The sequence below is a fragment of the Lontra canadensis genome, unplaced genomic scaffold (genome assembly GCF_010015895.1).
Source record: "Lontra canadensis isolate GAN:19392208 unplaced genomic scaffold, GSC_riverotter_1.0 scaffold1, whole genome shotgun sequence".
NCBI lineage: Eukaryota > Metazoa > Chordata > Mammalia > Carnivora > Mustelidae > Lontra > Lontra canadensis.
In genome coordinates this window covers 106,167,787-106,185,096 of record NW_022630995.1, presented here as the reverse complement: position 1 = coordinate 106,185,096, position 17,310 = coordinate 106,167,787, and the positions used below count along the sequence as shown (strand labels likewise).

The 17,310-nt window shown below is 37.7% G+C and overlaps 1 protein-coding gene across 1 annotated transcript in view; it reads left to right on the top strand.

Annotated features, from left to right (window-relative positions):
- Positions 1 to 17,310, top strand: part of CUNH4orf17 (chromosome unknown C4orf17 homolog) — a 33,132-nt gene that overhangs the window by 13,965 nt on the left and 1,857 nt on the right. Inside the window, exons 3-8 of the mRNA XM_032861134.1 lie at positions 916 to 1,125; positions 3,676 to 3,740; positions 9,078 to 9,221; positions 14,225 to 14,306; positions 15,686 to 15,872; positions 16,793 to 16,836. Of these exons, the coding sequence (XP_032717025.1) occupies positions 916 to 1,125; positions 3,676 to 3,740; positions 9,078 to 9,221; positions 14,225 to 14,306; positions 15,686 to 15,872; positions 16,793 to 16,836 (732 nt within the window). The remainder of the gene's footprint in view (positions 1 to 915; positions 1,126 to 3,675; positions 3,741 to 9,077; positions 9,222 to 14,224; positions 14,307 to 15,685; positions 15,873 to 16,792; positions 16,837 to 17,310) is intronic.

Here is a 17,310-nt window from a genome sequence, read left to right as displayed (position 1 = left end):
TAAAAGCACTCAAAGGGACAGTGTGAGGGGGTAAATTTCAGTCAGGGTTTCCAGCAAAGAACTTTTTGATGTCATTTGAGCAGATAAGACTGATAGTCCTAGAAGGAAATTGAGAAAAATGGGCAAGTATGAAAAACACTATTCAGAAGCTTCCTGTGCAACTTCTTGGAAACAAAGCAGACATCCATTCCTATCTCTCAAAACTTCTCAGTGTTTAACATAGAACAAAGTCCTGTATACCTTCATTTCCTAAGCTGTCTAGTATGTCATGACCATGGCATTGATACCAGGAAGAGGATCTGTCTATAATACAATAAATGAGTCAAAGGCAAATAACTATTACAAGAGAGTGAAGGAGCCTAGAAAGCTCAGACATGAGGAAGGAGGTTCCTTTGTACCGTGTTTTCCTTCCTTCCCTCCACCACAATCTACCTCATCCTGCCTCCTATTCCGAGCTCCCATTGCCGTTTAAACTTCTGCGAGGACAAAAACAGGGCCAATGTATGTCTTTTCAGAGGCCGTGTACTGAGACATTCTGGATGCTTCCAAACCCCTGAATGTGATATTCATGAAGAGGGCTAACATAGTTCCTCAGTCATCCTCAAGACTTGGGAAATGAGAGGTCTGTCTGGGATAGAGGCAGATCTGTTGTACTTGATGGTTAACCCCGAGATCAAAGATGTGAGCCTGGTTCTCAAGGCTAAAAAGATGGTAGAACATTTTCAGGAAGCATGTATGGCAAACAAAATTTGCTACACTGACCTTCAAAGAATAGCCACCTGGCACTGGTTCATATAATTTATAGTCTGACATCTTGTGTACACTTAACAATATCTGGTTGGGAAATGGCTGATCATTTGAAGAAAATCTGCCCCAAACCTAATGTGGTTGTTTGGTCTGTTTATCCTTACCTAGGTTTGAATAACATTCCCATCTGTACCGTGAATGATGATGACAGCTCATTGGGAGCATTGTGGGGTGTTGGCCAGTTCAACCACTTGGAGAAGGACGAGATACCATTTGCCAAATGCGGTTATGCACCCAGCGCTGTAGCCCCGGAGAGCCCCGTCAGAGGAGTCTCGCCAGCCCCAATCAATGTCAAGGTGCCCCCAAGGCCTCATTCTGGTGAGTCCCTTGCAACTCATGAAATCTTTCCTGAGGCCTCCTGCAAACTATGGGGGGGGGGGGTTGCGGGGAGGGCAGGGAGGATAGTCTCTATGATTGTTAATATAGCTGCAGTGATTTTTAAGTAGTCATGAAATTTTCTCACTATGAAATAGGAAATTCATTATGAAAAATTTTCACTCATTTAATCTCATTTCACTCATTTAATCTCATTTAAACTCAGTAAAGTTAATACATATTATTGTCTTTATTATGTCCAGGACATATATGTGTGGTTCTTGTCTCTAATGCCAACAAAAGTACCTAAGAGGTACTAAAAATGAATGTTTAGCCAACATGATTGGGAAACGACTGCAACAAAAAGTGAGTCAGGGAAATGAAGTAGCGATGGGATTTCGTGCTTCCGTCTTCCCCCACCAGGCGGTCAGCTCCTGAAGCTCCCGGCCCAGTGTTACTGCCTTCTGTGTTTCTGGTATTCTTGGTGTCTCCCCAGGTCCCAGCACAGTGTTTGATCTTTAGTAATCAATTAATTAATGTTTACTGAATTGAAACGAAAAGTATATGTTCTGTAATCAGCAGAACAAAGAGTTAACAATATTGTGTTTTTGGAAGTCACAAGAGGAGATTTAATATTTTTCATCACAAGGAAGAGTTGGTAAATTTTATGAGGGAATAGTTAACTACACTTAACTGTGATCATCATTTTGCATTATATACACATATCAGATCATTATGTTGTATGTCTTACACTAATATATTTTAAAAAATTATAGTATGGCAAAATCTAAAACGCTAGGTAAAACAGAAGGAATTCTGGGTGGTGGAAATTGTATCCAGTTCTCTTTCTCTGATTTTTTTTTAAGATTTTATTTATTTATTTGACAGAGAGACAGCAAGAGAGGGAACATAAGCAGGGAAGTGGGAGAGGAAAGCAGGTTTTCTGCTGAGCAGGGAGCCCGATGTGGGGCTCGATTCCAGGACCCTGGGATCATGACCTGAGCTGAAGGCAGAGGCTTAACCCACTGAGCCACCCAGGCGCCCCTCTCTTTCTCTTATTACTGAAAGTTTCAGGGCACATGAAAATTATTTTGTATAATGTGGGAAAATATATTATCCTTCAAAGGATAACCATAAGATGGACCATTAGTACTTACCATGTGATTCCAATCTAAGGTCTTCACACTTGTTAACTCACTTCATGCTTTCAAGAGTTCCTCTTCCTTACACACTAGCAACAAGGAATCAAAACCCCATATATGCCGCCACCTTTCTGGTGTTCCTTCTCATACCATAAAACCCAGAAATTTAACAGTTTGTAAGAGCCCCTTGATGGGAGTGAAGTGTCACCATCTGGTAAGATTTACATTTCAGGTGTGGGGCTCAGGTCTTTGTTTTGGCTGCTGTCTGCCCTCAGGCATGACTGGAGACAAGGGCACCCCCCTTTCTCCACTATGATATCCCAGTGCTCAGATTCTGGAGTTATGGGTGTCTGTGGCAAAGTCACCAGATATGGTGGCTTTCTGACAATAGCAGTCACCCAGTGCCTAATCTTTAGCCTCACAGATGCTGTGACAGCAACTGAAGTGTGAGGGGCATCCTGACTCCCCTTCCTCCAGATTGTGATAAAGGCTGTGCCCCCTCCGTGGCCCAGGGACAAGGCGATGCTCTTGAAGTGATTTGTGACAGTCAACACCAGAGTTCACTGCTCCAGCCCTTCCAGTGAAATTTCAAACACTGAATTCTCTGTCTAATTTACAGTCTAGTTTAAAATAGAGTGGTTTCTGTTTCCCAGCGGTGAACACTAACTTGATAGACTCACAGCCCATAACTCCGTTCTTCCTACTTCCTCCCTGCTCTCTTCTGGAGGGAGGTAACTTTACAATATTTTTCATGCTACAGCTAGGACTAATGAATTCAGTTACTTTTGGGAAATGCACCAAATCTTTTCATCTTTTAAGAAATTGTGTTAACTGTTTTTCCATAAAAAAGATAACATTGCTTATGGAGAATATAACTTAAAATTAATGCAAAAGGGAATCAGGTAAACATTAAAATGGTTTTAGGGTGGTTTTGTAAGATGAATCTATGAAATGTGTGGGGGTGAGAGACTGATGAAATAACAAATAAAATAAAAAATGAAATTATAACTCAGCACACATCTCCTTCTGGCCACAGGTCAAACAGCACACATATAATCTCTTTGATTAGAGAAGGTGTTGGTTATATGGACAGGAAATAGAGAAAAACATGTCATACTGAAATATGTACTTTTAAAAATTAGTTTACCCAGATGGAGAAAGCTCTTCCAGTTTTTCTTTGTACCATCTTCTTGGGCATTGAATTAGTTTTGTAAACATAAAGATCCTTTTATTATGTTATTGTAGTATAACTTTACCTGCAAGGTTTCCAATATTTATAAACATATTTCTGAGTTGACCTTATTTGAAATCCAGGTATACTCTCATTTATTTCAGCAACTGATGTCTGTGTCATGTGATAGAAGTTTTTTCAGTTTGATCTAAATATAATTTTCCTGCAATATCGTTTTAGAGCCCTGTAGAAAAATCAAGGAGTGCTTCAAAACTTCCAGTGAGAATCCCTTAGCAATTAAGAAGGTAAAGAAACAACTATTTACAATTATCTATTTAGTTCAATTTCTGTCATTTCCTCTCCTTTTCTTCACATAGCTTTCTGAAAAGGTACATTTCACAATATTTTTTACAGCTTTTTAAAACATTTTAAAATTTAAATTCAATTTAGTTAACATACACTGTATTTTTAGTTTCCCGGGTAGAGGTCAGTGATTCATCAGTTTCATGTAACACCCCATGCTCATTCAGTCACGTGCCCTCCTTCATGCCCATCACCCAGTTACTCCATCCCCCCACCCTCACCCCTCCAGCAACCCTCAGTTTGTTTCCTAGAGTCTCTTATGGTTTGCCTCATTCTGTTTTCATCTTATTTTATTTTTCCTTCCCTTCCCCTATGTTCATCTATTTTGTTCCTTAAATTCCACCTATGAGTAAAATCATATGACATTTCTCTTTCTCTGACTTATTTTGCTTAGCATAATACCCTCTAGTTCCATCCATGTTGTTGTAAATTGACATAACATAATGCTGTATGTTAACAACTGGAATTTAAATAGAAACATTCAAAATGGTTTATTTAACTCAGCAGCATTATTTTAAAATTTGCCCATGCTGTTATGTTGACCAATAACTCATTCCTTTTTATTGCTAAGTAGTATTCAGTTGTATCAGGGTATCCCACAGTGGGTATCCCACAATTTGTGTACATGCTCACCCATTAATGGACATTTAGCTTGTTTCCAATTTTTGCCAAAGCTGATATGAACATTTGTGTCCAAGTCTTTGTATGGGTATATATTTTCTTTTCTCTTGGTTAAATAGGTAGATGGGGAACAACTGGGTCTTATTATAGGTGTGGGTTTAAATTATTGAGAAATTGCCAAAGTGTTTTCCAAAGTGGTTGTATGATTTTATATTTCCGCCAGCAGTTTACCTATTTCCTTTCCCTCACATCCTGCCAAAATTTAGGATGGTCAGTATTTTTAAATTTAGCCAATTTAGTGGGTGTGTTGTGGTATCTCACTGTGGTTTTAATTTGCATTTCCCTGATGACTAGTGAGGTTGATCTCTTGTCATGTTCTTACTTGCCATCCATATATCTTCTTTTGAGAAATGTGTATTCAAATATTTGCTCATTTTGTAAATTGGGTTGTGGGTCTTTTATTATGAAGTTGTAAAGGTTCTTTATATATTCTAGATAAAAATTATTTTGTCACATATACATTTTGCAAATTTTTTTTCCAGTCTGAGGCTTAACTTTGATTTTTAGAACAGTGACTTTTGAAGGACCAAAATTTATAACTTTGATGAAGTCCAAATTTAAAATTTTTCTATCATAGTTTCAGGTCCACATGATGTTTGCCTCTTTATTGTGCCTTACTGTAAAGGCTAACCTCTAGTTCAATGTTGAATAGAAGTGATGAGAGCAGACACTGCTGCCTCACACCTAATTATACGGATAAACCTTATACTTTCATCATTGAATGTGATGTAAGTTTTTTTATTTATAGATGCTCTTCACATGGCTTGAGGAAGTTCCTTTCCATTCCTAGTGTTCTAAAAGTTTGTATCAGAAATAGGGATTGGTTTTTGCCTAATGCTTTTTCTGCATCTATTTGAAATGATCACTCTTTTTAAATCTGCTAATATGGTGAATTACATGGGTTAACTTCTAAATGTTAAACTACCCTTGCATTGCTTGGGGGGGGGACTCAGTTGGTCATATTGTGTTATTCTTTTTGTATATTTAATTTCATAAAATATTGTTTAACATTTTTGTGTCTACGTTCATAACAAATATGAGTTTGCAGTTTACTTGTAATGTCTTTTGTGGTTTTAGTACTAGCATAACCCTGGCTTCATAGAGTAAGTTCAGAATTTCTCTTTAAAATTCTGAGAGATTTTATGTAGAATTGGTACTATTTCTTTCTTAAAATTTTGAAGAATTCTTCAGTGAAGCCGTCTGGGCCTGGAGTTTTCTTAGAGTTGGGGTTTTAACTACAAATTCATTTTCTTATTTTCATATAGATGTAGACCATTCGGTCTACATTCAGGTTATCGGTTTCTTCTTTAGTGAGCTTTGGTAGTTTCTGTTATTCAAAGTATTTGTCCATTTCATCTAAGTTGTTCAATTTACTGATATAAAGTCATTCATAACATATCCTTTTAATGATTATATGATCTGTAGAGATGTTCTGCCTGTCATTCCTGACATTGGGAATTTGTGTCTTCTTTTTTTTCTTGATGAATCTAACTAGAGGTTTGGTAGTTTTATTGATTTTCTCAAAGAATAAACTTTTCATTTCATTGATGATATCTGTTGTTTTTCTTTCCTATTTCATCGATTTTGGTTCTTGTCTTTATAGAAGATGGAAGCTTAGGTCATTGAGTTGAGACCGTTTTTCTTTCTAACATGGTCATATATTATTATAATTTTTAAATAAACACTGCTTTGGCTGCATGCCTCAAATTTAACAATGTTGAGGTTTTTTTTTTTTTTTTAAGATTTTATTTATTTGACAGACAGAGATCACAAGGAGGCAGAGAGGCAGGCAGACAGGAGGGGGAAAGCAGGGTCCCTGCTGAGCAGAAAGCCCAATGCGGGGCTCGATCCCAGGACCCTGAGATCATGACCTGAGCTGAAGGCAGAGGCTTAACCCACTGAGCCACCCAGGCGCCCCTACATTGTTGAGTTTTCATTTTCATTCTGTTCAAAGTACTTCCTAATTTACTTTTTAATTTCTTCTCCATGGGTTACTTAAAATTATGTTATTTAATTTCCAAGTATTTGGGTATCTTAAAGATATCTTTATGTGGTTGATTTTCAATTTAATTCCACTGTGGTTAAAGAAGATACTTTGTATACTTTGAAACTTTGTAAATTTATTGAAACTTGTTATATGGCCCAGAATATGGTAAACCTTGATAAAATTTCCATGTATCATGAAAAGAATGCTCACTCTGCTGTTGTTGGGTAGAATGTAATATAAATATCAGGTAAGTTGGTTGACACTGTCATTCAGGTCTTCTGTAGCCTTATTGATTTCCTCTCCACTTTTTTATCAATTATTGAGAAAGAGGTGGTGAAATCCCTGACTATAGTTGTGGGTTTCTGTATTTCTCTTTTAATTTATACCAATCTTTTTCAGAGCTCTAGTGGCATAATCAGTTAGTACATGGTACTTAAATCTAGTTTTTAATCATGTATTTTGAAGCTCTCTTATTAGGAGTATTACAATTTAGATTTGTTATGTCCTTTTGATAAAATGACCCTTTTATCATTATAAAATTACTTTCTTCAATCCTGTTAACATCCTTTGATTTGAAATCTGTTTCATTATAGAACTCTTCAGGTTTTCTATTTCTTCTTGAAATTATTTTGGTTACGAAATTATTCCTTTCATTGAAACATTCAAATTTATTGACAATGTTATACATAATAACCCCATATTCTTTTTAAAATATATGCAGTATCTATAAGATATACCCTTTTATCAATCAGATTTATTAATTTATGTCTTTGTTTTTCTCAATCAGTTTCCAAAGTAGTTTATCAATTAGTCTAAAAAAGAACTAGTTTTTGTGGGTTTTTTTGACTCTCTATGTTATATATTTCTTTTCTATTTTGTTGAGTTATGTTATCTTTTCCTTCTTTCCAGTCACATATGTTATTTTATTGTTCTTGACTTCTTTTATCTTTCTAATATATATATTTAGCTGTAAATTCTTCTTTGAGGATTATTTTAACTGCTTTCATAGTTTTTGCTCTCAGCATTAATTTAAAACTTTTTCTAATTTGCCCTATAATTTCTTTTTGTCTCGTGACTTACTTGCTGGACATTATGTATGAAAAGTTATATGTAGGAATCTGAAGCTCGTGGTAAAAGCACTTTTTTCCAAAGAGAACTTTGTGTTTATTTCTTTAGGAACCCAGAGGCCTACCAGCCTCGACTAACTTAAGCCAAGCTCAAATCTTGACTTCAGGTTATATTTCTTGAAGGACCATTGCACTTCTGGATCACCTTCATCTCAGAGGGAAGCCCTTTGTTGGCCCTTATTTGGATCCTGAGCTTTGAGTTCTCTCTTTCAGGACCTTTGAAACTGTCACAAGAAAAGTTCTCACTCTCCAGGATCTTACAATGACTTCAGGGCAAAAATGACTACTATACTCCCCACAACTGAGGCTTCTTACTTCCCCTTTACTTTGGCCTATTAATTCCTACTTTATTCACTCCTTGACAGTTATAATTTTTTTTCAAATTTTTGATGTGCATTTTTAGTTGTGCCTAGTGGGAAGGTTGAACCAAAAGACATATATTGCTGTTCCTTAAAACAAGAAGTCTTCTTATATGATAAACTTTAACAGAGGAATACATCTATATACAGCATAGATTTATCTTCACTAAATGTCAGTAGTTCAATATTGTTCCATCAATTTCAATCATCACAGTCTCCAGCTGTTGACATATTCAGCCACTGGCTTCTGCATGTGTTAAATATCCCTTCCTTCTGAAGGTCAAAATCCTTCCTTGGAATAAGCACATAGATCTAAGGCTTCTATAACTCTTCTTGGACTTAGAGCTCTTATAACCTTTTTTAATTTTTAAATTACAGAGTCTTTTACTTCCTAGAACAAGAAAACAGCCTTTCTCTTTCCTCTTCCAGTTGATCAGGGGAAGTAATTTAGTTGACCTCTCTGGTTCTGCAGCTCTCAGCTGCCCTTCAGTAGAGCAAGGAAGCAGCATGTAGTGTCTGTCTTCACAGATGTTGCATAAAATCTTTTGACTGTCTTCTTCCTGTCATAAATCTTCCTAACTTGACAGAACAGTCTCATGTGTTATGAGTTGGTTGTTATCTGGAGCAGCAAGACAATAAAGGCTACACAGTATTTTTTTTTTTAAGATTTTATTTATTTATTTGACAGATAGATCACAAGTAGGCAGAGAGGCAGGCAGAGAGAGAGAAAGGAGGAAGCAGGCTCCCTGCTGAGCAGAGAGCCCAATGTGGGGCTTAATCCCAGGACCCTGGGATCATGACCTGAGCTGAAGGCAGAGGCTTTAACCCACTGAGCCACCCAGGTGCCCCAAGGCTACACAGTATTCAAAAATTACTATCTTGGTGTTTAACCAAGGGTTTAAAATGGCTTCACCAAATGTAAATAATATCTCACTATGTGCTCTGTCTACAAATGCAAATATTTGATAATTAGATTTTTATGGGAAGACTAAAACTAACCTCTCTTTACTTTCATGTATGTCCCTTTATTTAGCTACAATATTTCTTATTCATTTTATATTCAACTTTCATAGAAAATATAAGGGGCTGGATATGCATATTGATTATATTATACCTTTGGTTTAGGAAGAAATAAAGGTAAAAAAGCCACTGTCTCCTCCAAAAGCATGCTCCACTGCTGACTCTTGTTCTTCAGAGGTGATGAGTACCAAGACTGACATCAAAGAGAATACTGTTTGCATACCAAATTATCTGGACCAGGAAATCAAAGTAAGAGGCAGGTTTCTTAAGTCCATAACTTGGGGAGAGCATGAACATACAAAACATCACATTACTAGCATCCTTCAGATTCTTTAGTGGTTCCCTTAACAACCAAATTGATTTAAACCCCCTTAGCCTGAAATCCAAGGCCTACTTCAATTATTTCCAGTCACTGTTACAGAAGCACAACCCTTGGTTTAGACATAAGGAAGAACTTGGCATTTGCCAAACACTCGGCCCTTTCTCCCCATGTTTTTCTTTATCATCTTCCTAGTGCTTGAGAGGCACTACTGGCTGTTATCTATACATTTCCTTCCCGTATTTTAAGGCAGAGATTCCTCCAATCAACTTCCATCTCTCCATCTTATCTGTGGAAAACTGTTTCCTCAAACCTACTCTGCCTGGGGTTATTATTGTATTTACAGTTGTGTCATATCAGAGTACTGGAAGGTTCTCTCCAACCACGGTTATTTCTGAGAATGACATAAAATGAAGAACGAATCAATCAGCTGATGTTTGCTTTCCTCATTTGTTTTCCTTCTTTAGATCCTTTTGGTAACCTCCACATTGCTTCACAGTAAGACCCACTGCAACGAATTAAGGGTGAAAGTGTTATAATGATGACTTTGATGGCAGTTTTAAATGAGTCCTCTGTAGTAGCAATTACAAATAGAAGAGCATATTATAAAGATTGTTCTTGAATAATCCCGATAAGGAACTACTTTAAAAGTAAAGCATAACAGTGGTGTTGGGTATAATTATGCTGATGATTAAAATTAAGAAAATAAAAGGAAAGGAGAAGAGAAGAGAGTATCTGTAGACAAGAGTTGTGGTTATACATGTGTTCCTGATGATTCTGGTGAAAGACTCCTGATTATATAGAGGCTTCAGAATCACTGTCCATCTTACTGCTACACTCTGGCACCACTGCTTCCCTATAAGAAATCTCTTCTCCGTGATCCTTTCAGTGGTCACCGTCTTCTCATTAAGGTCTCAGTTAAAATATCACGCAGAAATATTTTCCCTGACCACCCAGTCTAAAGTAGCTACCTACTTACCCTCTATCCTATTACCCTCTGTTCTTCTTTGCATAGCATATGTCCTATTTGATATGTTCGTATTTATTTGTTTCAATAATGTCTCTGCCTCTCACTCCACTCACACTAAAATTTAAGTCTTATGGGATCTCATACTCCTCTGTCTTGGTTCCTGCTTTATCTTCCTATGCCTAGATAAGTGCTAGGCCTCTAGTAATCATTAATAAGCGTTTACTGAATGTTGAATACAAAAATTAAAAAGAAAAGTTTTACCAAGGTCAGAATGGAACTGTAGGCAGTCAGTTAACTGACATAGGTCCTGCCTATTATATGTCATCTGGTATGCTCACATCTGATAAACACAACCAAACCATAAACTGAGTGTAGTTTGAGTCAGGCTGTCTTACTTCCTTAGGCACATCAATAATGGGCCAGCAACATGATCCTACAGACCTGAACTTTGGGCATCTATAAAAGAGCCCTCCTCTCAAAAGCATCTTCTACCTCACAGATATTGACTTAACTGGACATTAATATAAAATCCACTAAAATGTAAATTCTTTGACGGAAAGGATCCTTTCTATCTTCTTCACAACTCAATCATCAGCACTCATCGCTTTGCTTGGAAACTATTAACTCCTGCATACACAGCACGGCGTTTTATCAAATAGTTGGTGGCTATTTGTGAAATAAATGAAAACAGAGGGGGTCAAGTGAGAATATAAGTCTTACCAAATTCTTTTGGCTTGTATAAATGAGTCCTAAAAATAGATCCATTTTGATGGTATTCCAACCTTTCATACCTTCTACAAAAAAATCTGAACTATCTTTCTATTTCCTGTAATCCAGGCTGGTAATTCTGAATAGCTGTGAAGGCAAGACATGTTTGTGCAGGGCTGGGTATGAAAGAGTATATGGTTTCACAATTATTACTTTAAAGGAAAAGAAAAACAGAATTCTGTGTCTCCTGATATCTTGTCTTTAGACTTCCTCTCAAAAATCTTGAATTTACAGAAATAATAGTCTCTTTACTATTGACATGGAAAGTCGGCCAAATACTTTCATTTATTTTGTTATCAATGACAAAATACCAGAGTTTGGGAATACAGTTCATTCCTTTATTCAAATAGCTTATGAGAGGGATTGTACAGGCATTGTAAGAACATTTAGGAGATGTTGTTGCTGAGAGATTCTTCAAAGGGAAAGAAACCTAAAGAATATTTAAGATATAATTAAAAGATGAAGAGAAGTATGGAAGAGATCATTCCCAGACAAAGACCTTCATATCTAAAGGCTAAGAAGTGAGAGCACTGTTCATTCAAGGAACTAAAAACATTAAGGCTGATTCAGAGCGTGCAAGGAGAAGGCTTCAAGGGTTGAGGCTGGAGACTTATGCATAGACCAGAAATAAGTGTTCAGATTCATCTGAAGTGCTGTGGGAAGCTAGTGAAGAATTTTATTTTTTTTTAAAGATTTTATTTATTTATTTGACAGACAGAGATCACAAGCAGGCAGAGAGGCAGGCAGAGAGAGAGGAGGAAGCAGGCTCCCTGCTGAGCAGAGAGCCCGATGCGGGGCTCGATCCCAGGACCCTGAGATCACGACCCGAGCCGAAGGCAGCGGCTTAACCCACTGACCCACCCAGGCGCCCCTAGTGAAGAATTTTAAACACTGACTTATACTGAAATCACTTTGTAAGTATAAGAATTACATGGCCAGATTTGTACGTTAGAAAAGTCGCTCTAGATACAATATGCAGAATTAATATGGAAGGTGGAGGCAAAATGGCAGGGAAGGCGTTCTGCTTCCAAATGTTAGATTAGGTCCCAGATTTAGCTTCCTGCTGTAAACAACTATACATAACTGGGAAAACACATGAAGAAACTGTTTTCAGGCATCAGGCAACAGACAGTACAGATGTATGACAGTTCAGAGAGGAGAAACAATTGGGATGATTTCCACATTCAACCTAGATTTCAGCCTGGGACACCTTCCTCATGGTGGCACAGAGAAGTGGAGCCCAAACAGAGAGTAGCAGCTTCCTTTGCTCAGGAGAGAAAACAGAGCTTAGAGTTTAGGAATTCTGAGGTGGCTGGAATTCACAAATAAGATACAGAAGAGAAGATGAATCTGTGGAGAGAATGAGCTCCAGAAATCTGTAGAGGGTTCCATGAGTCTTCAGTTCAGCATAAACTGTGCATGCAAGGGAAGAAGAGTCTGAGACTGGGCGGAAGAGAGCTAACGGGAGGCAGCGCATCGCTTAGAGATGGAGGCATCATGAGGTGCCAGACCGGAGGGACCTTGCAGAACACACCAGGAATTCCACTGAAACCCCAGGAAGAGAAGAGTGTACTCTAGCCCTACAGGAGAGACTACTCTAGATCTATCCTCTCAAATCGTAAAATCAAGTTTCAGCAGATCAAATCCTCCTGCCTATATATTGAATTACCTTCCAGGAAAAAAAAACCTCAAATGAAAAGAATGCAGGAGAGTTCCTTAAAGGACCTATTCTACTTCCTCTCACTAAAGGGATAATTATATTCTCTCAAAGTTGATCACTGAGCAATCTGTAAGTTAAAAGAAGATGGGAGCAATGGGTAACCACCGTTTTGATGAAAAAACCATTAAAGGCAAAGTAGCTTTGGGAATCTTTTGAAAAAAAGAAAAAATTTCAGGCAGACTAGGGAAAAGGATATTGCAGAGTAGCTTAAGCAAGAATTGATGATAGTTTAGACAAGGTCAGGGCTGTAGTGATAAAAAGGAATGGAGAAATTTGAGAAATATCGAGAAGGAAGCATTTACTGAGCTTGTTGTCCAGCAACATGTTGTAGATGCAAGGGAGTTGTCCAAGATGGATCTCTGGGTCTGGCTTGGACATCTCTTCAGTGTATGCAAATGCTATCCACCAAGACAGGGGGATGAGGAGGAACCAATTGGAGCAGGTTCTAGAAAGAGAAAGATGGGTTTAGTTTTAGATAACCTGGGTTCTTTATATTATATAATATTGTAATTATTATTATAAATTATAAATATTATAAATATATATTATATATATATAAGGCTGAATTTCAGAAAGGTCTAAATTCTAAGAATAGACACAATTTAAGATCAAACTGAAATCATCATTACCCATGCTTCATGTTTGTATGTTGATGTTTATTATAGTCCATTCTTATTACAGTTATTTCATATATTTATCTCCTCTATCATCTGCACATCAGCCCTTAGCTTCAGATAAAAAATGTCAAGGAGGGATTCTGATTGACAAAAGGGAATTATATACCCCCCACCCCCACTGGGCCAACCACTGTGTTCAGAGAACTGAGGAAAAATGACTCCAGCTAGATTCACACACTACAGAGAAGAGCAGTGCAGTCATGGACAGTCTAGACAGTTATGGAAAATTTCAGTTAGAACTCCTGGTACAGGGGCACCTGGGTGGCTCAGTCATTAAGCATCTGCCTTCGACTCAGGTCATGATCCCAGGGTCCTGGGTTCAAGCCCCACATTGGGCTCCTTTCTTGGTGGGAAGCCTGCTTCTCCCTCTCCCACTCCCCCTGCTTGTGTTCCCTCTCTCCCTGTGTCTCTCTGTCAAATAAATAAAATCTTAAAACAAACAAACAAACAACAATTAAAAAAAAAGAAAAAAAAATACAACCCTGGTACAGCGGGGAAAGATCCATTCCCAAAAGAAAAAAAGTGAATCTTGCTTCCAGAAAATGTGGGTACTGAGCAGACAAAACCAGAGGAATGCTGTATCACCTTCCCCGAACTGTTGCTTGTGTTGGAGAGGTTTTAAGATTCCACTGTGTACTATTTGACATGGGGCTCCCAGGCTAACATCCCAACTGACTTAACTGAGCGTCATGTGCAGAGTGACTTTTGGGAAGATGAGATCGTGGAGGAGGTAAAGGAAGTCTTAGAGCCCGTGTGCCATTTATTTGCTCACTGTGTGACTCTAATACTCTCTGTCAGATTCTGGCGAAGCTCTGTAACATTTTACGCACTGATTCCCTGGCTGAAGTTCTACAGTGGCTGCTTCACGCAAGCTCAAAAGGTGAGATTAAAAGAAACATTTGCAAACGCTGAGCTCAGTGCCCTTTCAGAAAATTGGAACGTGCCAATATCTGAAGTTTTTGACCTTGGCTTTGCAAACATACTGCCCCACTCTTACTTCCCTACTGATTCAGTATCCGAGTCTCAGCAGCCCTCTCTGACTGCATTCAACTGGCCATTCGATGACCCCAAATTTGGCATGTCCCAATTGAAACTTCTTAGGGTGATGTGAAGGGCTTGTGTCCAGAGTTGGTTTGTGCTGCTTCTCAAGGTCTACACAACCAGGGGTCTCCCTGAGCATATTTTCTGGCTGGCTGTGAACCTTGAGCTCAGAGTCTGTTTCTTTTCTCTGATATGATGGCGGGATCATGGCCTTCCAAGTTCTGGAGTCTAACAGCCTTGCCAACTCCTCCACCAAAACCGTCAGTTCAGTCCTCTCCCAGGCTCCTTTGGGGCCTTTGTGGACTGTTCCATAGAAGCATGCACCAGTCCCAGGGGGGCAACCATAACTGGCAGAGTAGCTGTCCTGAGACCTAACTGGTCCTCAGACTGACTGAGGCAAAACTTCGGAGGTGGGTGGAGTCTGAGGATTTATATTTCTAACAAGTTCCCAAGTGATACTGATAATGCTGGTCTGGGGGCCACTCTTTGAGAATTTGCACTAATAAGGTTAGGAAATATCAGCGTGTTAGGGGTAGACTAATACTTTTGAATAGGGAGCATTTTGGAAATAGTCCTTTACCTAGAAATTCAAGACTATTGGCAAGCAATTAAGAAGTATTTGGGGGTAAGGAGTCTTTACTTCTTATACTTTTTTTTTTCCTTTTTAAGAATGTAACTTTAAAAAATATATACAAATAATAAGTGCTTACTGCTGGGGGTGGGAGGGGGGAACCCAGATGAACCAGAAAAAATACAAGAAAAGAAAAACAATAATGAATCAAATCATCATAAACATCATTTCAGTGATGACTTCGGTATCTATCTTTACAGATATTCTTGTAACTATTTATTATTTATCAGTCTATATTTTAATGAGGTCATATTGAGCTTATTATTTTGAATAGGTATGCTTTCTTTTTTTATTTGGCAACAACCTGAGATTTTGTACTCAATATTTAGGTTATTCCATTGCCATTTGGGGACAAGTCCTTCAGTGAGTTAACTACTTGGGGCAGTCCATAATATCACAGGTCCACAGATATCACGGTGATGTGACCTAACTTGTCCACAGAAACCTTGACTCACAAATGAATGCCCACTCAGCAAACATATCACCAGCCTTTCACACTACAGTGCCAGATAAAATAACGAATCCTGTGTTTCTAGCCAACGTGGTAATTATAACCTTCATGCCTACCCCCCTTTTCTTTTAATCAGAGAAAGAGTGGGTCTCAGCTTTGATTCATGCTGAACTGGCTGAAATAAACCTGTTGGCCCAACGAAGAAACATCACAGCAAACCTAGCAGCAGGGACTAGGAAGCCACCCAAAGTTAAATCACCCCCAAATTCACCTGCAAAATTGCAAGTGATGACCAGAACGAGGCAAGAACATCAACCCTCCAGGTAATTAGATATAATGGCTATTTACAGGGCATGTGGTACAGAAAGACTTTTAATTTCCTTTTCATTATCTTTCAACACTAAACATGCTGATGTTTTCAGTCTCTTCTTTATTCAGTAAATGACCACAATGTGTATTTGTTTTCTTTCACTTTCATAAATGTGATATGAGAATCATTCTAAATCCTATTGTAGCCATCCAGACATCTAAGAAAATGTTGGTTTTTTTCATTTGATCTAAACATGAAAGCAATAAAGGACACCAAAATTGTATTATATATTTTATTAAAAGCATCTCACACAAGTATCACTTTTCTTGTGTAGCACAATGCTAGATTAAAATAAATTGTTTCACTTAATTTTCTCTGGCACACTCCTGGAGGCTGCTAGGGGGAAAACAAGTATTATAGGAATTGGGAATTATTGTAGTATAAATTTTTCTTAAATGTTATTATTTCAATGATAGAAGAAAATACATATGCATTCACAATGTGGTGAAAATGTAATAAGATGTTACTTAAGTCGGAAGAAAAAATCTTGTTGCTTTAAAATTAAAAGTTAGGTAAAGCTTAAATCAAGAGAAGTTAAATATTCAAAACCCAAATCACTTAAAAAATCACTGAGACAGAGAGTTTTGTGTTGCAATTTGTCTCCAACTTAAAGTTTCCATAAAATTGGAAACTGGGAAATAGGGTTAGTCTCTCTATGTTAGTGAATAATGTATGATACTGTTTAGATGTTTACTCAAAGTCAGAAGAATCTTTCATTGGAAAGTATACTTAATACTGTCTGCATTGAAAAACAAAGAATCGGGATAGAATGTTTAAAATATATATGTACTTAGCTTATTGATGATAGTGCAGTCAGTAGAAAGTACTTGTTTATACCTGTGAATTTCATTTTCTCTTTCTCCAATTATTTAGAGTATCAAGTCAAGGATCTGAAGGAAATAAGGAAGTGCCAAAAGGTTAAGTACAGTTTGTGATCATTACTGAATTGGTATAGGGAAACCAGTAAGTATTTAAATCTTTAGGGATACAGACAAGGATCTGTGGTTTTAAAGGCAGTAAAATTCAATATTGATTTCTAATTATCTTTAAGGGACAGTGTCTGCTGAATTTCTTACTGAGATAAATTTGACATAAACTTAACTTTGTTTTGCAAGGCCAAGTGCTTCATCAGAGACCAATGGATACTCTTTTAGAAGTAAGATAACAGAGTAGCAGGAAGTTTAAGTTTGGTCACACCAATCCAGTGACAGGAGAAGCTCTGCACTGACCTAACAAAAGGACAGTGATCTCAGAGTTTGGTTCTTCATAGCTTTTAACTATCAAGCTCAACTATTTTAATTAGAAACCAAGTCGATCACAGAAAACAGTAAAATGGCAATTGGCTGCAAGCAGATGTTCTACGAGACAGGTGAAGTATGAGAGAGAGGAGC